Here is a 24421-nt window from a genome sequence, read left to right as displayed (position 1 = left end):
CTGGGTCGGCTGCTATTCCTCCTCGATGTGAAAAGTAGTGACCGGATTGAGTGGAGGGCGTCTGGGAGGACCTCTTGCCAGCGGGAGACTGGGAGATTTCTGGACCGTAGGGCCAGCAGGACGGTCTTCCAGACCGTACCGTTCTCCCTCTGAACCTGTCCGTTACCCCGGGGGTTATAACTGGTCGTCCTGCTTGAGGCAATGCCCTTGCTGAGCAGGAATTGACGCAGTTCGTCACTCACAAAGGAGGACCCCCTATCGCTGTGAATGTAAGTGGGGAATCCGAACAGGGAGAAAATGGTGTGAAGGGCTTTAATGATAGTGGGTGTGGTCATATCGGGGCAGGGGATGGCGAACGGGAAGCTGGAGTACTCGTCAATCACATTGAGGAAGTACGTTTTGCGGTTGATAGAGGGGAGGCAGGGCCGGCTCAAGGTACCGGCAACTCGGGCAGTCGCCCGGGGCGCCATGTGCTAGGGGCGCCATCAAGGAGTGCGTGACCGGCGTCAGAGACCCGGCGCCACGTAAAAGACTCGGGTCCCGCGCATGCGCAGTTGGGCCAGTGCCAACCAGCGCATGCGCAGTGGCCGCCCTCCCCCAGGCCGCCCCGCACAAACATGGCGGATGGCCACATGGCCACAGGCATAGAAGCTACAATTTCAGAGGCTTGAATTCGTCCGTGCTCCTTTAGCGAAAAATATTAGACAGGTAATGTTAATATATATCCAGAGCATAGATACAGCAACTAAATTCATGTACCACTATCAGACAGGTCGCAGCAGCTCAGGATCAATGTCAACCCGACCCGACCCCCCCCCCCCACCCGACCCGACCCCCCCCCCCGCCCCGACCCGGCCAACCCCCCCCCGACCCGACCCCCCCCGAACCGACCCGACCCCCCCCCGACCCGACCCCCCCCCGACCCAACCCGACCCGACCCCCCCCCCGACCCAACCCGACCCCCCCCCCGACCCGACCCCCCCCCGACCCGACCCAACCCCCCCTGACCCCCCCCGACCCGACCTGACCCGACACCCCCGACCAACCCGACCCCCCCCCCCCCCGACCCGACCCGACCCCCCCCGACCCGACCCGACCCCCCCCCGACCCGACCCCCCCCCCGACCCGACCCCCCCCGACCCCGAAACCCCCCCCCCGAAGGGCGCCGAAGTTCAGCTTGCCCGGTGCGCCAGCAACCCTAGGGCCGGCGCTGAGGGAGGGGCTCTTTGAAGTCCATGCTGAGGCGTTCAAAGGGGCGGGAAGCCTTTATCAGATGTGCTTTTTCGAAGCGCTAGAAGTGCGGCTTGCACTCTGCGCAGATGTGGCATTCTTCCCTGGTCACTGTCCTGACCTCCTCGATGGAGTAAGGCAGGTTGCAGGTCTTTACAAAGTGAAAGAAGCGGGTGACCCCCGGGTGGCAGAGGTCCGTGTGGAGCGTTCGAAGGCGGTCCACTTGTGCGTTGGCACAGGTGCCACGGGACAGGGCGTCGGGAGGCTCGTTCAGCTTCCCAGGACGATACAAGATGTCGTAGTTGTAGGTGGACATGTAGGGGAATGTGGCTGATTGGATGAGGGGACGGGCTTTGTCAGCGTAATTGGTGACCCACTGGGCGTAATATGAGAAAAAACTAAGGCAGTGCTTGAGGGCTTTGGGGCAGTGGGGGAGGGGGAGCTCCATCAGGGGGCGCATGCGTTCCGGGTCAGGGCCCATCACTCCATTACGCACTACGTAGCCGAGGATGGCTAGACGGTCGGTGCTAAACACGTATTTGTCCTTGTTGTAAGTCAGATTCAGGAGCTTTGCGGTTTGGAGGAATTTGCGGAGATTGGTGTTGTGGTCCTGCTGATCGTGGCCGCAGATGGTGACATTATCGAGATACGGGAGGTTGACCGTAAACCGTATTGGTCAACCATTCGGTCCATCTCCCTTTGGAAGACCGAGACCCCATTTGTGACACCGAAGGGAACCCTTAAAAAGTGGTAGAGTCGCCCATCCGCTTTGAACGCAGTGTACTTGCGATCGCTTGCGTGGATGGGGCGCTGGTGGTAGGCGGACGTGAGGTCCACCGCGGAGAAGACCTTGTACTGTGCGATCCTGTTGACCAGGTCGGATATACGGGGGAGAGGATACGCGTCCAGCTGCGTAAACCTGTTGATGGCCTGACTGTAGTCTATGACCATCCTATTCTTCTCTCCGGTCTTTACCACCAGAACTTGTGCTTGCCAGGGGCTGTTGCTAGCCTCGATGACCCCTTCCTTCAGAAGCTGTTGGACCTCGGAACTGATGAAGACCCGGTCCTGGGCACTGTACCATCGGCTCCTGGTGGCGACAGGTTTGCAATCCGGAGTGAGGTTTGCAAACAAGGACGGGGGACCGACTTTCAGGGTCGCGAGGCTGCAGACAGTGAGGGGAGGCATGGGGCAGCCGAATTTAAATGTTAGGCTCTGGAGGTTACACTGGAAGTCTAACCCCAGGAGTGCTGCTGCACAGAGGTGGGGGAGGACGTAGAGTCTGTGATTTTTAAACTCCCTCCCCTGGACCGTGAGGTCCGCTATGCAACACCCCGTGATCTGTACTGAATGGGAGCCAGAGGCCAGGCCGATTTTTTGCTTAACCGGGTAGACAGGGAGAGCGCAGCATCTTACCGTGGTGGGGTGGACGAAACTCTCCGTGCTCCCGGAGTCCAGCAGGCAGTTCGGGGGATGGGGACAGCGTGGTCCGCGGGCCGCACGGGGCCCCTAGAGAGAGAGAAGGGGGAGTCCCGCGGTCGCTGCCCGGACCGCAGCGACCGCTTTTGCCTGGCAGACGGATACAAAGTGGCCTTTCTTCCCGCAGCCCTTGCAGGTTGCGGAACGGGCTGGGCAACGTTGTCGGGGGTGTTTCGCCTGGCCACAGAAATAGCAGCGGGGCCCCGCGGGTCTTTTGGGGCGCCCTGCGGCGCAGGCCTGGGGGGAGTCCGAGTCCGTGGGGGAGAGAGACGTTGAGTTCCACGCTGCCCAGGGGGCCGCCACGCGGTCGGGAGCATACGAGCGTGCGCTTCTGTTCGCGACATCTAGGGAGGTAGCGAGGGCCTGTGCCTCCGTGAGTCTTAAGGTTTCTCTTTCTAACAGTCTCTGGCGGATCTGCGAGGACTGCATGCCTGCAACAAATGCATCTCGGATGAGATGTTCAGTGTGCTCAGCAGCAGACACCTGTGGGCAGCCACAGTTCCTCCCCAGCACAAGGAAGGCGTGGTAAAAATCGTCCAGTGACTCACCAGGGATCTGCTGTCTTGTGGCTAGTAAGTGCCGAGCGTAGACTTGATTTACCGGCCGTATGAAGTGTCCTTTGAGCAGGTCCATAGCCGCGTCATAGTCTGTCGTGTCCTCGATGAGCGTGTATATGGTGGTGCCGACGCATGAGTGGAGGATGTGTAGTTTCTGCTCCTTCGTCGGGACGTTTTCTGCCGTACTAAGGTAGGTGTTGAAACGAGCCAGCCAGTGCTTAAATGTGGCTGTTGCATTCGCTGTGTGGGGGCTGAGTCGTAGACACTCCAGCTTGATGCAGAGCTCCATCCTTAAAAAATTTTGCAGATTAAATTGATGCGCAATCAATGCACACGGAAACAAAGGAGTAGTCCGAATCGAAGGCTTTAATCTGCAAGAAGTGTGTCCAGCAGCAGGAGTACAGAAATGACCTGGCTGCTGGAGAACACGGGTTATTATACCCCGCCTCGTAGGCGGAGCTACCTTCCTCGCGACCAATGAGAATACAGAGAACACAACACTTGGGCCAATGGGCAGCGAGCCTTCAGCACCAATGACAGCTCACACTCCCAGGTACCGTAATACCCCTACCCTAGTCATACTGCCACAGATTCCGCACCTTTGGGGTGTCCCAACGCCGGAGTGGTTCACGCCACTCCTCGGCGCCGGGACCCCCCGCCCCGCCGGGTAGGGGAGAATCCCGCCGCTGGTGATTGTAATTATTGGGCTGCCAAGGGCCAAAGACTTTGGGCACTTCTAAAATAATTATTTGTTAATTTAATTGTGTTGTGACTCCAGGTCAAGGGGGGTGGTGGGGGGGGGGGGGGGGGGGGGGGGGGCGTTGGAACTGACAGTGCACTAGCCCACGGTTTTGTAACACAAGGAAAGTTGGGCAGGATCGCTGTTGAGTTACCAGGTCCAACAGAAGCTATTGTGACAGCAAACCCAATTCGGGGGGAAATATGATCCTTTACTGATTAAATTCAAAAGTGAAAATACGGAAGATCCATCTTTAGGATCCCTACAGGATACCTACCGGTAATAGAAAACCTGCAGGAATGCAGAAAGTGTAAATTTATTAGTTGAAGCAATATTTGTATCCCTTGGATTTGCACGAGGCCCCTTGAAAATGAATGTTTTTTTTAGATGCACCATCTGATTATTATTCTCCTTTCCTTTCTCGTTTTTCTTGAACATTCTTAGAAGCTTCCTGGTAATTGTACTGAAAAGATCGCACCATATTTCCGATCTCTGTTGAAGCCTAAATATGCATATCCACCGTGATAACTAAAAATCCACAACACCATTTATAATCTACTCCAATCTCTGTGGCAGAGAAGAGGTTCATTCATCAGTGAAAGACTGAGGCTGAATGTATTGTTGCATTGTGTTCGAGTAGTCAAGCCTGAACAATGGCAATACAGCTGTCAGCTGACACATTGCATTCTGAGTTTCTGCTGGCCTAGTTCCGGGGTCTCCAACATTTCAGAGATTCCTTTATGTAATAAAGGAGAAAGAAAACACCAAACTATTTGGTGTCATCTGTAAAGATGTTTTTAAGTGTGGATAGTGAAACTGATTTTAATAAATTTGATTTTAAAAATGAAGCACCCTATCACCGTGAAAAATTGCTTTGTTCAATGTGCATTGTTCACTGCAGAGTTATTAAAGGGATAATGTTGTCATTAGAGGTATCTCATAAACTTTTTCTCTCGAAGTAAGAACTGCAATAATGCAATTAGTGAGAAAAAATGGTTCCCTTTCAAAATCAGAAATGTTGCGGGCACATATCCTTACCCTGACCTTCCTGATGGCAATATATCTCTTTGAAAGTAGCTGTGTTTTGAAAAGGATTGTATTTAGGATGGAGGGAATTGAGAGTTATCAATGGGAAAAATGTATGAGAGAGTACATTTATGGTGGTTAACAATGGGATGTATGAATGGGTGTGTTTGGAGTAGCAGGCAAGGGATGTGTGTGGGCATGTTTGGGATGATGAGGGTGGGGAAGAATGAGCAGGTGAGACTGGAGTGGTAATAGAGGGAAGGCTGTTTCTCACAAAGACCAAAACTTACATTTCTGGCAATGGCTCAGTGAGTATATTCTGTGAGTAACTGAACCATGTTGATCAGAAAGGCCCCAGGTTTGGACTCCAGTGAATTCTGGCTTCATTGACACCTGTCATGGCGATAATGACTTAATGACTGATGTGTTGGGGCGCTCTGGATCCGTGGAACACATACAGGCTACCAACACTTAAAATGGTACAACACTATTTTATTAAGCTAGAAACTGTTGAACATACTTTCACTGTGGGTTAAAACGATGTTAGATTAAACTAAAGACCTATGTCTATCCTAACTAGTCTATGCACTCAGCACATGGTGAAGATCTGTGCTGTAAGCTCTGTCTTTCTGAGAGGCTGCATCCCGAGTGAGCGGGAAAACTGATGCCCTCTGTCTTTATAGTGAGTGTGCTCTAATTGGTGATTGGCTGCGGTGTTGTGCGCGTTGATTGGTCCGACTGTGTGTCCATCAGTGTGTGTGTGTCTGCACCATGATATACTGGTGTATATTATGACAATGACAACATATTCAAGATTCTTTTTTTTAGAAAGTATTTAATGGAGGCATTTATAAATTTAACAATTTTAAACATCAGGTTTCAACAAACACAAAACAATATAACTAACATCCGCCTCCCCCACCCCCATACCAAATCCCAGCCAACATGGCTTACACACAGTACCACCTTCCCCAGCCCCCCTTCCACTGGTTCTCCTGCCCATGCCCCCCCCCCCCCCCCCCCTCCCCCCTCCCTCCTCCTGCCCTGCCTAATTTTTCTCAAAGAAGTCGATGAACGGCTGCCATCTCCGGGCAAACCCTTGCAGCGATCCCCTCAAGGCGAATTTAACTTTGTCGAGACTGAGAAACCCCGGCATGTCACTGACCCATACTCCCGACTTTGGGAGTTGCAAGTCCCCTCTAGTAAGATCCGTCTCCGGGCCACCAGGGAGACAAAGGCCAGGACATCGGCCTCTCTCATCCCCAGGCTCCCTAGTCTTCGGACACACCAATGATCGCCACCTCCGGACTCAACACCACCCTCACGTTTTAAACCTCTGACATGACGTCAGCAAACCACTGCCAGAAACCCCTCCGCCTCGTACATTCCCAAAACTTATGGACATGGTTCGCAGGAACCCCGCACAGCGCCCACATCTATCCTCCACCCCCTAAAAGAACCTGCTCATCCGGGTCACAGTCATGTGTGCCCTGAGGACCACCTTAAATTGTATCAGGCTGAGCCTGGCACACGACGAGGATGCATTGACTCGCCTCAGGGCCTCTTCCCATAATCCAGCCTCCAACTCCCCACCCAGCTCTTCTTCCTACTTTCTCTTCACCTCCCCATTGGGGCTACCTCCCACTCCATTAGTTCCTTGTAGATCTCTGAGACCTTCCCCTCTCCTACTCCTGTTCTTGACACCATCTTATCCTCTAGACCCTGGTGTGGTAGGTGCGGGAAGGTCAAAACCTGCACCACACAAAATCCCTCACTTGCAGATACCGGTACCCATTCCCACCTGGCAACTCCATCCCCTCCTCCAGCTCCTCCAAGCTCGACATATTTAAGATTCTTAAGGGACTTTGGATCCCAATAATATCATTAAGGTTTCAAAATTTTTAGAGTCAAGCCTAGAAGAGGGAAAGTGCACAAGAGTTTACGTTTAAGAACTTTACAGAAAGCTGATGAATGTGTGTAACAGATTGGCAGTGGAGACAGGTACATTGCAAGGGTTTCAACACTTTTCCATCCAGCTAGGAATGTTACTTTGCAACGAGGGCAAGTTCCTCCTAACATAACTGATTACACCATTTAACCCACCCAAACTTTAGGGCTTGGTGGGAGAGGTAGTGAATTAGAAGGACCTGCACATGATGAAACATACGACACCAGCATCATCCTGGGGCTTACTACTGCCCAGAAACTTAATGGGACCAATCACATAAACACTGTGGCCAGAAAGGCTAGCCAGAGGCTGGAATTCTGAGGTGATTAACTCACCTCTCGACTCCCTAAAGCCTGTCCACCCTCAACATGGCACAAGTTAAGAATCTGATGGAATACATTCCATTTATCTGAATAAGTGCAGCTCCAAGATCACTCAAAAAGTTCAACCCTATCCAGGACAAAGCAGCCCAATTGATTGATAGCCCATCCATCACATTAAATATTCATTCTTTCCACTTGAGCACGGTGGCAGTCCGTACCACCTACAAAATGCATTAGAACAACTGACCAAGACTTTGTTGATATCACCTTTCAAACAGGTGAGCTCCACCTCTAGGAGAACAGGGCAGCAAATGTATGGGAACACCACCACCTCTGACTTGGAACTATATTGTCTGGTAAAAATCCTGAAATCCTGACGTGGAGTGGGTGGGAAATCTCAGAATTTTGACCTCTCAAACAAAGGTATTTTCTTCACATGAATCACGCCGTGCTCTTGGCGGCCTTCCCTGATTTGCCTTCTCTGGGAAAACTTTAACATTGCAATGGGAAGCTCCATATAAACACTTATTCCAGCACTTATTCCAGATTCATTAGAGGGGCTGGCAGCCACTAAGTCAGCTCTATGATTCTCGGAGGGAGCCTTGACCCAGCTACTGGATGGAATCCGGCAGAGGCGAGACCTCTTGTGCCCACATTCCAGAAGCTGTCCCACCAGCAAGTGACGACCCCCCCGCCTGGGAGACTGTGGCTGCTGTAGTAAGTGCCAGCTTCACCCAGAAGAGGATGGGGCAGCAATGTCGGAAAAAGATTCATGACCTTCTTCGCACGTCTACGGTAACTCTGCCAACTTCAGTCTCTCCCTGCACCCCCTCAGCCACCTCTTGCACCTTCAAGGTGATCTCACACTCACCTCGTGGCTGCCAACCTGTCACGAGGCTTTCTCCTCACCCCCCCGCCCCTCACAATCCCCATGATACCTGCATGTCTCCACTCTGCTCCTCACATCCTGCTCCCACTCCAGTCCACACATGACACTCCTCAACCCTCTGAACTGGCAGGAGTCTTGCCTGCGATTTCCCATCTGTCATTCCACAGGACAAAATTCAGCACAACAGATGTGAAAGGGCACAGCCACCTGGAGTGATGCACGAGATCTGGACCCTCACCCAATATGAGAAAGAGCCCTTAAACTGGCTGGGGAGGAGCAAGACCACGCCTGTGCAGAGGGTGAAGTGGGGGCAGCGAACAAAAGTGAGAATCCTAAGCATACACAGTCATTCCTCAAGTCACACATCATTTATCCCGTGATATACTTTTAAAAAAAATTTAGAGCACCCAATTATTTTTTTCTCTAAATAAGGGGCAATTTAGCATGGCCAATCCACCTAATTTGCACATCTATGGTTGTGGGGGTGAAACCCATGCAGACATGGGGAGAATGTGCAAACTCCACACAGACAGTGACCCAGGGCCGGGATTCGAACCTGGGACCTCAGCGCCATAGGCTGCAGTGCAAATCACTGTGCCACCATGCTGCCTCTATCCCCTGTCATATACTAAAGCCATCTCTCTTCCCTTGCAGGGCAATCAGAAGAGTAGCCCAGACAATCTTATAATCTTCCATTATTGTCACAAGTAGGCTTACATTAACACCGCAATGAAGTTACTGTGAAAATCCCCTAGTTGCCACACTCCGGCACCTGCTCAGGTACACAGAGGGAGAATTCAGAATGTCCAATTCACCTAACAATCATGCCTTTTCAGGATTTGTGGGAGGGAACCAGAGCACCCGGAGGAAACCCACGCAGACATGGGAGAATGTGCAGACTCCGCACAAACAGTGACGCAAGCTGGGAATCAAACCTGGGCCACACCCCCGGATACCACTGACACAAGCTGCTTGAGGGAGAATCTTCAGACATCACCATCAAAGAGGTGTTACATCTGCCATTCGCACCCCCCACCAGCAAATATACTTACACCTCGGTGGGATTAAGTAATAGGCAGGCTTCTGGGTCACTCACTGGTGGGCCCCTCACAGCTGAAGATCCACAGCGGTAAAGGCAGGGATGTCCCAGGGATCCGGCACTTGGAGGGATACCAGAGGCCAAGGCACTGATATGCCCCTGGTCAATGACGTGCCCCTGGATCTAGTCACCTCAGAGATGATGGCACTGCAAAGACAGAGTCCGAAGAATCAGAAAGGGATGACAGCATCCATCCTCGGACAGCAAGGCCGACTGGAGGACTCCCACCCCCTTGTGTCTGAGGAGGAGGTGCCACCGCCCCAATGTAACAAAGCCAACGCTATGAGGATGGCATCCACAACGGAGACCTTGATGCAGGACGTGCACTCCATGGTGGGGGATATCCGCTCCATGGCTCAGTTCATGATCTCCATGGCTGGGGGCATGAATTCCATGGTGCAAGCACTGGTGGGACTCCATGAGTGTATGTGCCATAGAACACCGGGGCTCCTGGATCTCATTCCAGCTGCCCCTCCATCCTATGGAGGAATTCAGGGCCCCCCAAAGGTAAGAGGATCAGCAGGAGCGCAGCCTGGGGCCCTCCATCCAGGGAACCCTGAGGGGGTCCAGCCCATCCGACACCCCGCTTCCTGTGAGCGACACACCTCCAGCCCAGCATACCTTGGAGGGTGACACTGCAACACCGTGCTGCCCAAAAGTAGGCCCCGGCCCTCAAGGTTCAGGTCTCCCAGGGGTCACCCTCCAAGCTCATCTCAGGCAACAAGGCTTGGAAGGTGGCAGACTGTTTGAACATCAGCTGTGGATCCTGGGGAATAGACCTAGACATAACAGGAAGGTGAGGAAGAGAAAGAAACTGTAGGCACCTCGAGGGCACAGGTGAACTTTGGCACTGGTTAGAACACTGTAATATAGCACTTGTAAACAAACATCATTTATATCACCAGCAAATCCTCCATCCTGTCCAATCATACGAGTCTATGATATGACACTGCCTACAGTTTCTTTCTCTTCCTCACCTTCCTGCTACGTCTAGATGTATCCCCAGGATCCACAGCTGAGGGTCAGGCTCCGCAAGCCCCTGCGTACACTCAGCACTTCAACCCGGTGCAGTATGCAAATGGCAGTGCTTTGTGTCTCCCACCTCCCACACTGATGACTCAGTAAAAACATGCTATTGGCAGCCCACCATCTCTCCCGCTACCCCCCCCCCCCCCCACCCCACAGCCAATCAACATTCAGGCCTCTCATTTCTGCTATTCTTCTCCTGTGGTGAGGATACCATGGGCTGACAGAGTGTGGAGAGGCTGACCCACTTCAAAGGTTAGTTGGAGGACTCTTGACCTCAAAGGTGACTGCACCACTTGTCACTGCAGCAGACAAGCACTCATCCTCATCAAAACTCCATGATAAACCCGTTCATTGGCAGGATGGGTCCAGTTCTCTGTTAGGCATGAGTCAAGACATATCGCTGGAGAAGAGAAGAGCATCGCTCGGTCATCAATGCAAATCATTACCATTCTCCTGCAGGGTCTGGCCAATGGCTTTAGCGCCTTGCCCATGAACTTGGGCACAATCATGAAAACCTACTGTTGCACCACAGTTATGATGAGATGTCACTCCCCACGGTGGGAGAGCTCCTCACTTCCCAGTCCTGGTTGCCCCAAATCGAGAGTCCCCTGGCCATGGCCCAAAGTCCTTCCTCCTTCTCCTCTGCGGGTAATGCCTTGCAGTCCTCCTTGACTTCCTCCTCATCAGAGGAGATGTGGCGCTGCTCCATCACCTCCTGGTCCTGCTGGTTCTCCCTCTGCAGTGCCAAGTTGTGGAGAGTGCAGGTCACAATAATGCGGGACTCCCTCTGGGGGGTACTGGAGGGAACCCCCCAGACCGGTCCAGGCACCGGAACCGCATCTTGAGCAGTCCAATTGCGTGCTCAACCAGCACGTGTGTTGATGTGTGAGACTCATTGTAGTGAGTCTCTGCAGGTGTTTGTGGCCTCTCCACTGGCGTCATCAACCACCTCCTGAGTGGATTCCTCCTGTCCCCAAGGAGCTATCCCTCCATCCACTGTTCTCCCTCAAAATGTCACCCCAAGATGTAACCACTGCATCACCGTGCTGCCCCCCCCCCCCCCCCCCCCCCCCCCCCCCCCCCCACTTGCGGTTCATGAATGGCGCTGCTCAATGCCATGGAGACGGCAAGGCAATGTGGGTGCAGTCTATCACACCCTGCACATGGCGAATACCTGCTATGCGGGCAAAGCATCCTAGCATCCTCACTGTTTGAGCAGGGTGTCCTGTGTGAGTCTTGGTATTCATTTTTTAAAATAATAAATTTAGAGTACCCAATTCATTTTTTTCCAATTAAGGGGCAATTTAGTGTGGCCAATCCACCTACCCTGCACATCTTTGGGTTGTGGGGTGAAACCAACACAAACACGGGGAGAATGTGCAAACTCCACACAGTGACCCAGAGCCAGGATTGAACCTAGGACCTCAGCGCCGTGAGGCAACAGGGCTAACCCACTGCGCCACCGTGCTGCCCAGGTCTTGGTATTAAAACCGTTACTCTGGAATTAGAAGGTTTTTTTTTCATCTAACTCTTTTAATTTAAATTGCTTCTCTCAGATGGTTCCCAGCCCAGCGTAATAATCCAAAATAAGTTAGCTCTTCCGGGCAATTGTGGGGTAAGCCCTTACGTAGGAACCTCTGAGAGGGATGCCCAGAGCATGCTCGAGCTACCCACAGAAGCAACGCTGGGGTAGTTGGAAATTATGGGACATAATGTTTCAGGTCAATAACCTGTCTTGTCTTGTCTTGTTTTGAGCTCGTTATTTTTTGACTTGTGTTACCTGGTGTCTGCACCATCATTCAAATGAACAATGTGCCCCAACCAAGTTTGTCAATGTATTTCATAAATGAAAATGGCTTATTGTCACGAGTAGGCTTCAATGAAGTTACTGTGAAAAGCCCCTAGTCGCCACATTCCGGCGCCTGTCCGGGAAGGCTGGTACAGGAATCGAACGGTGCTGCTGGCCTGCTTGGTCTGCTTTAAAAGCCAGCGATTTAGCCTGGTGAGCTAAACCAGCCCCTGAAACTTAGGAATTCAAACAGATAACCTTGGAGCCTCTTTTTCACAAAGTAAACATGCAAACTTCCTTAAACTATCTTCATAACTTAGGTTTCTAATATCGGGATACATCATGTTAGTTGTATCTTAAATTGTGTTTAATTGTATGCAGGTGATGAGCATGAATTAGACAGGCGTTCACTTGATCTTCTGTAAATAGATACAGACTAAAACTGTTCTTGCTGGTAGGAGGTGTATCCTTCTAATGTATAACTCAATAAACATAAATAAATATAAAGTGTGTAAAGATTGGCTCCAGTGGCGGCACGGTGACACAGTGGTTAGCACTGCTGCCTCACAGCACCAGGGACCCAGGTTCAACCCCAGCCTTGGGTGACTGTGTAGAGTTTGCATGTTCTCCAGTGTCTGCGTAGGTTTCCTCCGGGTGCTCTGGTTTCCACTCACAGCCCAAAGATGTGCAGATTAGGTGGATTGGTTATACCAAATTGCCCCTTTGTGTCCAAAGATGTGGGGTCATGGGGTTAGGGAGGGGGATTAGGCATAGGTAGGGTGCTCTTTCAGGGGGTTAGTGTAAACCTGATGGGCCGAATGACCTCCTTCTGTACTGCAGGAACTCAACTTCTGTCCTGTCAAGCCCTCTAAAACCTTTTAGATGTTTCAACGCAATTACCTCTCTTTGACTCCATGACTCTGTCTTATAAAATCCAGAGGGTACAAGCTCATTGTACTCAATCTGTTCTCATAGTACATCATAGGAACTAGTCTGGTGGACATTCATTTTTACTCCTTCAATGGAAAGTACATCCTTCTTTTGATAAGGAGGCCTTAACTGTACACAGGTGTGTGGCCTCTTTGTATCCTCTTCAAAGCTTATTAAGCCACTCATTCAAAGTTGACAGTTAAATATGAAGATTGGGGTCTGATGACCTAATCACCTGGGCTTTCCTACCAGATGAAGGCCAATAAGGGGTTGCTGGGAAGTAGAAGAGGACACAATGCAAGTTTTACATTTTTCTTTGTGGGGCTAAGATTAAAGTCTAGCCACCACCCTAAACCCAGATTCCTCCCTTCCCTGAGGTAAACCTTCTCTAGAACCTCCTTCCTCATTCCTACCTGAGTGCTGCCTGACTTTCCAGAGGCTGGTAGCCATTTTCTGCCACGTTCCACCTTGATGGGATTGGATGTGGGCTGTCAGCATGTTACTGAGGCCTGTGAGTTAAAATACTCCAGGCCTATTTTCTACTTCAGTGGCTGGGGTACTGACCTACCTTCCATCCATCCGCCAAAATCCGTTGGAGTTAAAATTAAGGCCAAGGTGACCAGGGTGGCACAATTTAATTCCCACGAGGTCTGAACGATGCTTCACACAGCAACAATACAGCTTCTTTAGATTTGTGCTCTATCCCCTTGCAGTAGCAAACAAGTATTAATTAACGTGCTAGTTACCAGTATTCCTGAATTCATTTTGCAGAATTTACATTATTCTAGAATCTAAAAGTAAAGCTTCAGTGATGCTGTTATAGTTCATCCAGTTGGATCAGTGAATCCATTTTGGCGCCCTTGTACTATTCCAGTGTTGTGTAGTAGTGTAAATTTTGTATGTGAAGATAATGCTGTGATATGAACACATGTAACATGGTGAAAATTGTGCCTACATACATTTGCACATAATATCTAAATGAGTTGTGAATCTGTGTGCAGTATATAGTCTATTGATGTTTGTATATATTGGATATCATTTGTAATTGAGTTGGTTATCTTAAACATGCTCAAAGCACAGGGCAGATGGAAGAATACCATAAATGTATGATTGGTGCTGTGCATTATTATTTGTGAGGTATTTATTGCCCATCTTTAATTCATCTTGAGAGGGTGGTGGTGAGCTGCATTCTTGAAATGTGGCAGTCCACGGTGTAGGTCCACCCACAGTGCTGTTTGGGAGGGAGTTCCAGGATTTTGATCCAGTGAGAGTGGAGGAACGGCGATGTATTTCCAAGTCAGGATGATAAGTGGTTTGGAGGGGAACTTGCATGTTGTGATTTTTCCATGTAGCTGCTGTCCTTATCCTTGAAGGTGCTGCCCAAGAAGCCTTAGTGAGTTCCTACAGTGCATCTTTTAGATGATAAACACTGCTGCCAGTCGGCATCGGTGGCGGAGGGAGTGAATGTTTGTGAATGGGGTGTCAATCAAGTGGGCTGCTTTGCCCTGGATGGTGCTGAGCTTCTTGATTGTTGCTAGGAACTGCACTTCTCCAGGCATCACACTCCTGGCTTTGGGGAGCCAGGAAGTGAGATACTCGCCGCAGGTGACCTTGCCTCTCATCTGCTTTTGTAGCCACAATATTTATATGGCTAATCCAGTTCAGTTTCTGGTCAATGGTAACCCCAGAATATTGACAACGGGGGATTCAGCAATGATATTGCCATTGAATGTTAAGGTGCGACGATTAGATGTTGTCTAGTTGGAGATGGTTACTGCCTGGCACTTGTGTGACGCGAATGTTATTTGCCACTTGAATCATGGATAATATCCAGATCTTGCTGCACTCGAACATTGACCGCTTCTGTATCTGATGAGTCACGAATGGTGCTGAACATGCACATCTCTGACCTTATGATGGAACGAAGGTCATTGATGAAGCAGCTGAAGATGGTTGGTCCGAGGATACTACCCTGAGGAACCCCTGCAGTGATGTTCTGGAACTGAGATGACCTCCAACAACCACAACCATCTTCCTTTGTGCTAGGTATGATCATAATCAAAGACCCCTTCCACCCGACTTACTCACTCTTCCAACTTCTTTCATCGGGCAGGAGATACAAAAGTCTGAGAACACACATGAACAGATTCAAAAACAGCTTCTTCCCCGCTATTGCCAGACTCCTAAACGACCCTCTTATGACCTGACTTGATTAATACACTACTGTATGCTTCACCCAATTCCAGTGTCAATGTATTTACATTGTGTACCTTGTGTTGCTCTATTATGTATTTTTTCTTTTCATGTACTAATGATCTGTTTGAACTGCTTGCAGAAAAACTTTTCACTGTACCTCGTTACACAAAACAATAAACAAATCCAATCCAATCCGCAGAGAATTTTCCTCCTGATTCCCATTTTGGTAGGGCACATTGACTACACATTTGATCAAATGCTGACTTGATGTCAAATGCAGTCACTCTCACCACACCTCTGGAGTTCAGCTCTTTTGTCCATGTTTGAACGAAGGCTGTAATGAGGTCAAGAACTGAGTGACCCTGGTGGAACCCAAACTGAACATCAGTAATCAGGTTATTGCTAAGTAAATGCTGCTTGATGGAACTGTTGAAGATCCTTTCCATCACTTTACTGATGATCAAGAATAGACTGATGGGATGGTAATTGGACGGGTTGGATTTCTCCTGTTTTTTGTGTGCAAGACATGCCTGGGCAAATTTCCACATTGCCAGGTGGATGCCAGTGTTGTAGCTGTATTGGAATAGCTTGGCTGGGGTGGGGGTCAGGTTTTGGAGCACAAGTCTTCTATTGCCGGAATATTGTCAGGGCCCAGAGCCATTGTAATATCCAGCGCTTTCAGCCGGTTCTTGATATCATGTGGAGAGAATTGAATTAGCTGAAGACTGGCATCTGTGATCCTGGGGATCTCTGAAGGAGGCCGAGTTTGCTCACCTACTTGGCACTATGGTTTAAGATTGTTGCAATGCTTCAGACTTATCATTTGCATAGATGTGCTGGGCTCCCCTATCATTGAGGATGGCGATATTTGTGGAACTTCCTGAAGGGAGTTGCTTAATTGTCCACCACCATTCACGCCTGGATGTGGCAGGTTATGCTTGCGTGGCAATTTCATGTGGTGGATAGGATATATGTGTACAGTAAGAAGTCTTACAACACCAGGTTAAAGTCCAACAAGTTTGTTTCAAACACGAGCTTTTGGAGCACTGCTCCTTCCTCATTCACCTGAGGAACACCAGGTTAAAGTCCAACAGGTTTGTTTCAAACACGAGCTTTTGGAGCACTGCTCCTTCCTCATTCACCTGAGGAAGGAGCAGTGCTCCGAAAGCTCGTGTTTGAAACAAATGGACTTTAACCTGGTGTTTTAAGACTTCTTACTGTGCTCACCCCAGTCCAATGCCGGCATCTCCACAACAAGGATATATGTGTGTGATTGTAAAGTGTGTCTGTGGGAACTGTGTGACTACTGATGACAGTGCATATGGGTACTTGCCAGGTATCACTCATTCAGTACTGAAAAACTGAGTAGTTTGACTATGGCATTTTCAGTATGGTCATTTTGCATACCCTGGAGAATTATTTGCAGAACAGCCTGTCAGTATGACGCATTACAAAGCAGGCAATTTTCATGAAGGCAGCCACAGGCTGGTTCTGAAACAATATGAGCAGAACTGGTCCAACTACTTATTTACTGATCATTGGGCAATGCTTTCCATCACTAGAACGGCTCAAAATTCAAAGATCATCCAGGAGGGCAAAGATAACAACAAACTTCTCGAAACTGTCTTCTTAAGCCACCCTAGCCTGCCTCCTCCATTCTCATGTCCAACTCGGAGTGAGCTGCTCATGGACTTGTTTTGTGATAAAAGTTTAAACTATCCATTGTCCCTACTGCCTTCTCCAAGTCCAGCAATCCTAACTTCCTTTGTGGGTCCTCCCCCCCCCCCCCCCCCCAAACTCTTGTTTTGCATTTTCCTCTATTTTCTCTCCTATATCTCCCCATGGGATCTCCAAGCTCATCTTGTTCTCTAAGCCTAACTGTTGACCATCCAACTTGCCTTCCTGTTCCTATATGAGCGATTATTAATGGTTCTCTCTTCTCAGGTCATGTCCACCATCCCTTCAAGTCTGCAATCATCGCTCCTCTCACAAGTAGGCTTATATTAACACTGCAATGATGTTACTGTCCAATGTTGCTTCACTGTCACCCAGCTGAACTTTCCTTATCTATCCAGCTTTGCCAGAGAATCAGCAATTGGCTTCTCCTCTCATTCCAGCACCATTACCACCCACTAGTGTCCCTCAAGGCTATAACTCAGATTTTGACTACACCGTGGAATTAAATATTTCCTTTTTTGTGCTGGATAATGGACTTGAATAACATTGCCAACTGGTTGCACAGTCATGGCGATGAACGGTCCATGTGGAGAAAGACAAGAATGAATTCTGAGGTGTAGATGAGATGGCAAGTGCTGTCTCATGGGCTCGCTCATCTTCAACTTTATAGGTTGTGTTCTGATTTTGGGAGCTTTCCTCATCACTAAGTCTCAGCTTCAGGGGTACCTCTACATTTATTCTTACTTAAATACTGGGAGTCATAATAAACTGATGAGGAACTAAAAGGACAACACAAATATGCTGACTGTAGATAGCAACTGGAGAGATCAAGCATCAAATATAAGTAAATAGTAGATTGCACCTTAAAGATGACAAAAACTCTTTAATCAATAAATTGAGTAGAATTACTATGTTTAGCAAAAGATATGATTGGCAAAATCCTGGACTTCAGAAACTTCCAACAAATGGAGAGGTCAATAAAGGATAGTGTTATGAAGAGTTAAAAAAATAAATGTGTGCAAGGTCAGGCAGTGGACTCCTTGAAACCCCCTGAAAAGCAAATATGCCTCAATTTTTAATTCGGTGTTTGATTCTAATTTTGCGACGACTAGTTTCACATCGCTCTGACTGAAATGCAGATTTTGCTCTGTCTTACTAAATAAGCAAGGTTCAGTCGGACTTTTAAAAGTAGGTTCGCCCAATGCGCTTTTGTTTTTTAAAAAGCAAAATATGCGGCAGTTGTTTTCAGGCAGACGGTTGGGGTTGTGGCCATTGCCCTCGGACCGACTGGTTTCAGCTGGCGGCCGGCGGGCCGGGGTAGGGGGGTGAAGTCCGGAGCAGAAGCCATCAGACTCTGCCTGGACCTTTCTGCTTGGTCAAGGTGGCCCGAAGCTGGGCTGGGCAAACAGACCAAACCAAACCAGGTGAGCTCCAGTTCCCGAGGACAGGTGGGCGAAGTTTCAACTGGCTCAAAGCCACCCTCACCCCACCACCATTCACTTAACAGTTAAAAGTGGGTCCACGGAGACGGTACAGACTCACTCCCCCCCGACATCCCGCGCACGCTGCAGCCCAGACCAGACCTGTCCGTCCGCGTGCCGAATACCCCAGAGCCGCCACCCATTTCATTCAAAATCGCAGCATTTTATTCATTATAAAAAGGCTGCCCCTTCCCTGACTCGTTTGTGCCATTCAAATCGGTTGCATTGAAGCGTTTGCGATGAGAAGGGGTGCGTCCCAGCCTTTCGGCGGGGGCTGCAAAAGAAAGCGCCTTTCTGCTCCCCGCCCCCGGGGCTTTCGGCGGTCCCACCAACGGTCGAGCGCAAGGGGATCGCACTGCGCACGCGTTCCGGGGCGGGTGGGTGGTGGGCAGAGCGAGCGGCGGTTGGTGGGGCTGCAGGGTGCGCGCGCGCTCGCGGGAAGGGGGCGGCGGCGAGGTTGTGGTGCACGCGCGCGGGGGCGGGCGGGCGGAGAGGTTGGGGGGCGCGAGGCGCCGTGCACGCGCGGTGGCCTACCCCCCCCCCCCCCCATTCTATTCCGCGCGCGCTCACACACACACACAAGATGGCGATGGATGATAGAGGGAGGAGGTCTTGTAACGCCAGCGGTTTCATTTGAAGGTTTATAAAGAAAATCTCTGGCTCTGTCCCCCCCCCCCCCCCCCCCTCCCCTTCGATCTTTCCTCCTCCTCCGCCACCACGACTTGTTTATATGGCGCGGGGGCGGCTGTGTTGGCACCGCGTCCTGGCGTGGATTCTGACTGTGATACTTTCGGAAGGTGAGAGACCCCCCCCCAATGAAGCGACTGCTGCTTCCCTCCCTCTGCCACCGCGTGTGTGGTTGTCGACTCGGTGACCTTTAGTGACTGCTGCTCCCTCCCCAAATCCAAAGTAAACCCTGCCGTCAGCACAGCCCATGTGCTGGTGTTTAGTTGGGTTCAGGAGGATGGGCTGGCCGGCTGTTTCTACTGTTGTGCAAACTGATGGCTGTGGAGGGTGACAGCGATGTGTGTGTGAAGGAGGGGAGGGGGGGTGAGAGCATTGACAGGAGGTGGGTGATAGCACGGAGGGGACTGGAAAAGAGGGGGGGGGGGTTTAGTTTAGGTTGGGATGGATACGGTTGGGCAATCAGGAACAGAATTGAGGAGTGTGGCTGGACAGGTGAGGAAAATACGCGAAGAAGGCTCACTGGAGAACGATTTAGTCGGTGGGAGGGGAGGACGAGATGGAGAGACGCAGAGGTACGAAGGGTTAAATATATCGGCCGGGGGGGGGGGGGGGGAAGACAATGATACTGTTGGCAGTTTGCCTTTGTCTTCTGCAGGAATGTGAGGTTTAATCTGGATTGTCGCACCAGGGTTCATTTAACAACGTTATGACAGAAAGTTGCGAACAGCCTGTCGAACAGTTTCCTGAACTCGGATTCACATGTTGCACAAATAGTCCTTAAACGAGTTGTGGAGGTGTGTGTTGCGGCAGAAGGTGGCGCCTGTGAATGTATTTTTATTTTGAAAGCAGGTGGCTGCTTTAAAGGGGGGGGGGGGGGGGGGGGGAGGAGGTTGCTGTCATGTATATGAAACTGTTGTATTCCTGTAATTTATAACAATAGTGACATTAATATTCTGGACCAATCATGAACACAAACCCAAGTTCAAAACCTAAAATCCACAATAGAATGAATTATAGATTGGTGACAGCACAGAAGGGGGACATTCTGCCCCTCTGAAGAGGAAATTCACCTAGTGTCATTCCCCAGTCTTTTCCTCATAGTCTTGTAAATTTTTCATTTTCAGATAATACGCCTATTCCCTTTTGAAAGCCTCAGTTGATCCTGCTTCCACCGCACTTCTCGGTAATACATTCTAGCTCCTAACTGCTTACCGTGTCAGAATGTTTTTTCTCTTATTGTTATTGCTTTTTGCCAATTGCATTAAATCTGTGTCCTCTGGTTCTTGATCCTTCCAGCAGTGTTTCTCTCTTTCTGCCCTGTCCAGACCCCTGAATACCTCTCAAATATCTTGTCACCTGTCCCTTTTTGAAGGAGAACACTCTTAACTTCCTCCAATCTTTCTAAGTTAACTGATCTTCCTCATCCCTGGAGCTATACTCTTTCACCCTCTTTAGTGCTTCACATCCGTCCTAAAGTGTGGTGCCCAGAACTGGTGACACTCTGGTTGAGGCTTACTTACTTGCTATTGTACTCTACACCTTTATTGATAAAGCTCAGATGCCAAATGCTTCACAAAGCACTCTCTTAAACTGTCCTGCCATCCTCAACATATACACCTAGGTTCCTCTGCTGCTGCACCCTCTTCAGAATTCAATGTTTTATTTAATATTGCCTGTTGTTCTTCCCACCAAATTGGATCACTTCACTCTTCCCTGCGTTAAATGTCACCTGCCAGTTGTCTGCCCATTCCACCAGCCTGCCTCCTTTTGAGATTCTGTGCTAATCTCATGGTTCAAGAACTTCCAAGTTTCTTGTCATCCACAAATTTTGAAATTGTGCCCCATTCACCAATGTCTGGGTCATTTATATATATATATAGGTTGGATTGGATTTGTTTATTGTCACGTGTACTGAGGTACAGTAAAAAGTATTTTTCTGCAAGCAGCTCAACAGATCATTCAGTACATGGGAAGAAAAAACAAAATTCAAGAAAATACATAATAGGGCAACACAAGGTATACAATGTAACTATATAAGCATTGGCATCGGATGAAGCATACAGGGTGTAGTGTTAATGAGGTCAGTCCATAAGAGGGTCATTTAGGAGTCTGGTAACGGTGGAGAAGAAGCTGTTTTTGAGTCTGTTCGTGCGTGTTCTCAGACTTTATCTCCTGCCCGATGGAAGAAGTTGGAAAAGTGAGTAAGCCGGGTGGGAGGGATCCTTGATTATGTTGCCCGCTTTCCCCTGGCAGCGGGAGGTGTAAATGGAGTCCATGGATGGGAGGCAAGTTTGTGTGATGGACTGGGCGGTATTCACAACTCTCTGAAGTTGCCATACCAGGCTGTGATGCAGCCCGATAGGATGCTTTCTATAGTGCATCTGTAAAAGTTGGTACTGGTTAATGTGGACATGCCGAATTTCCTTAGTTTCCTGAGGAAGTATAGGCGCTGTTGTGCTTTCTTGGTGATAGCGTCGACGTGAGTGGACCAGGACAGATTTTTGGTGATTTTGCACCCCTAGGAATTTGAAACTGCTAACCATCTCCACCTCGGCCCCTGTTGATGCTGACAGGTTTACTAACTCTACAATGAAGTTACTGTGAAAAGTCCCCAGAAGCCACATTTAGGCACTGTTCGGGTAAACAGAGGGAGAATTCAGAATGTCCAAATTACCCAACCTTTGTGATTAAACTGACTGACTTGTCATTGCTGGGCTTTACACTCTCTTTTGAACAAGGGTGTAACATTTGCAGTTCTCCAGTCCTTTGGAACCCTGAGTCGAAGGAAGATGGAAAACTGATCAGTGCCTCTGCAATTTCCACTTTTGGATGCTTGGATGCATCTCATTTGGTCTTGGTGCCGTCAACCTTTAAGTGTTGACAACTTATTTCATATTTCCTTTTTAAAAAAATCAGTTTTAAACTCTTAAGTGTCTGAGCTGCCACCTCTTTCACCATTACCTGGGCAACATCTTGATAGATTATTTCATATTTTGTAAGAGAGATTTCTGGGTGGGGAATCAGGTACAACAGTGGACACAATTCTGATTTTTGTCCTGTTTCAAATGTATGGTACTGCTTTCTTGTTTTTGAACGAAAAAATAGATATTTTTCTAAACTGTTCAATCCAACCGAATATGTAATAAGCTCCTTATTTGAAAATTACGTATTTGGGGTAAAAAGATCCAATGTTTAATCGATTAAATCCTCAGTCTGTTAATCTGTTTTGCTGCTGCTTGGTTGGATTGTAGAAAGGGAGTGGTTGCTGACACCTATGGGGCTTCAAGAGGGGAAACGGTTATGAATTCTGAAATGGAATCACTTGCTCTGTAGACCAGAAAAGATAACGCCGAATATGTATTTCACTTGAAGGTTGGATTGTGTGGCCATATGTCAATTGGGTCATTGATATTTTGTTCCTTTGTCTTTCAGGGATAAATTTTTCACTCTTGTTGTGGGTTCTAACTTGTATTAATCCCCTTGGGCTTTGTCTGTTGACTGCAACGTCATGGCTTGTGCCACCCAGTGTATTTGGTTTGTTGTGACATGCTTTAAACATTTTCCTTTGACTATTTAATGCTAAATATTTTATTCATCCTTTTTCATTGACTCTGAGAAGAGTACGGTAATGTATATCTTTTCATCAAGTAAAATGCTATGCATATCCCTTCGAGACTATGCTGTCTGCTACTCTGGGATGTCTGTGAAACATTTTGATATTTTCTAAACTTGCACAGCACAAGGAATGGAAAATATAGTGTATTGTAAACAGATAAAGTGTCAAAAGGTCTGTTAGAAGTGTGATTATTTGATTATTTATACAGAAATTATTTCAGCCAAGAGCAGTATTTGGAGTATGTATGAGCAGGATTTATCAAAGCAAATGTCAATATCATATTATGCTTTAGATGTATCACACTGAAGGCAAGGAGAATTAATGCAAAGTTTTAAAAAAATTCTTTCCGGTAGATAAATCACAATTTATACTGATAGGAACAGATAGAAAGCTAGCATTTTCTTAACAAAAAATAATAGGAAAATGTAACTATGGTCAAATCAAACGAGGAGATAGAACAAGGAAATTATTAATCCAAGAATAAACAAAGCCAAATAACTTGGATTTTATTTTTAAACAACAAGAATATTAAAATAATAATAACCTTTATTAATGTCACAAGTAGGCTTGCATTAACACTTCAATGAAATTACAAGGGGACTCAAATGATAGCGCAGTCACAAAAGAAAGCATAGAGTTGTACGACCAATGGTGAACTGTGTTAACACATGTCAAAAATGAAAAGGTAGGGTAGGGATGAGGAATGGTTGCATCTGTCAGGTATGATAATACCCTATTCAATCAACATAGGCAATTGACCCCACATAGAACTCTTGCTTACACTTGATTACCAATTGCATTATCGCCTTGGTCCAAACTTGATTGAAAGTACTGACTTTTAGAGGGACAGTGAGTGTGGCAGCTCTTGGGTCATCAAGGCAGCATTTGGCTGTATTTGCCATTGAGGATCGAGCAAAACTGAGGCTGGAGAGAGAATTGCTCCAGCAACTTAAGTCACATATGGCTGAAGAGGAAACAAGTTGTGATTGTTGAAGGTCAATTATTCCAGCCCCAGGATATTGCTGTAGGAGTTCCTTAGGGCAGCATTCCCGGCCCAACTATCTTTAGCTGCTGTAACCAATGACGTTGCCTTCATAAGGCCAGATGTGCGACTACTACTGATGATTGCGATGTTCAGCTCCCTTTCCAATTCCTCATAATAAGGAGTCCATACACAAATACAGCAAGACTTAGAAAACATGAGCCTTGGGTTGGTCAGTGGCAAGTAACTTTCTGCTGCACAAGTCCCAGGCAATGACCACCCCCAACAAGGAAAAGCCTATTGATCTTTCATTGTATTATCATGATTGAACCCTCAAAATTTGCTCATTTGCTTCATGATTGATAAGAAACTCAACTATACCAGCCATATAAATGCTGAGACAGCAAGAGTATCCAGCACTGGATATCCTGTAACAATTGGCTCACCTCCTGACTGACCAAAGTACCTCTACCATGTCTATCAGGCTAATGATGGAACACTTTCCTTGTCTAGATTGGTACAACTCAATAGATTGAAGAAGCTTGACACTATCCAGGTCAAAGCAGTCTCCTGATCACTACTACATTCAATGGTTTAGATGTCCACCTCCTCCATTGTAAACTTACCAGAGCTGCAGAATGCATTACCGCAGTCCACAGCCTCCACTATCTAGTGGGCTAAGAGCAGCAATTGCAGAATGGGAATACTATTCACTTTCAAGTCCTTCTCCAAACGAAGCACCAT

General features: G+C 48.5%; 1 protein-coding gene across 2 annotated transcripts in view; it reads left to right on the top strand.

The window, feature by feature from the left end:
- Window positions 1-19080: 19080 nt before the first annotated feature.
- Window positions 19081-24421, top strand: part of igdcc4 (immunoglobulin superfamily, DCC subclass, member 4) — a 229898-nt gene continuing 224557 nt past the window's right edge. For both annotated transcript variants that reach the window (XM_038813330.1, XM_038813329.1), the window contains exon 1: window positions 19081-19189. In XM_038813330.1, coding sequence (XP_038669258.1) covers window positions 19123-19189 — 67 coding nt within the window. In that variant the 5' untranslated portion in view covers window positions 19081-19122. The remainder of the gene's footprint in view (window positions 19190-24421) is intronic.

The sequence above is a fragment of the Scyliorhinus canicula genome, chromosome 12, assembly GCF_902713615.1.
Source record: "Scyliorhinus canicula chromosome 12, sScyCan1.1, whole genome shotgun sequence".
NCBI lineage: Eukaryota > Metazoa > Chordata > Chondrichthyes > Carcharhiniformes > Scyliorhinidae > Scyliorhinus > Scyliorhinus canicula.
This window is presented reverse-complemented; position numbering and strand designations above follow the sequence as displayed.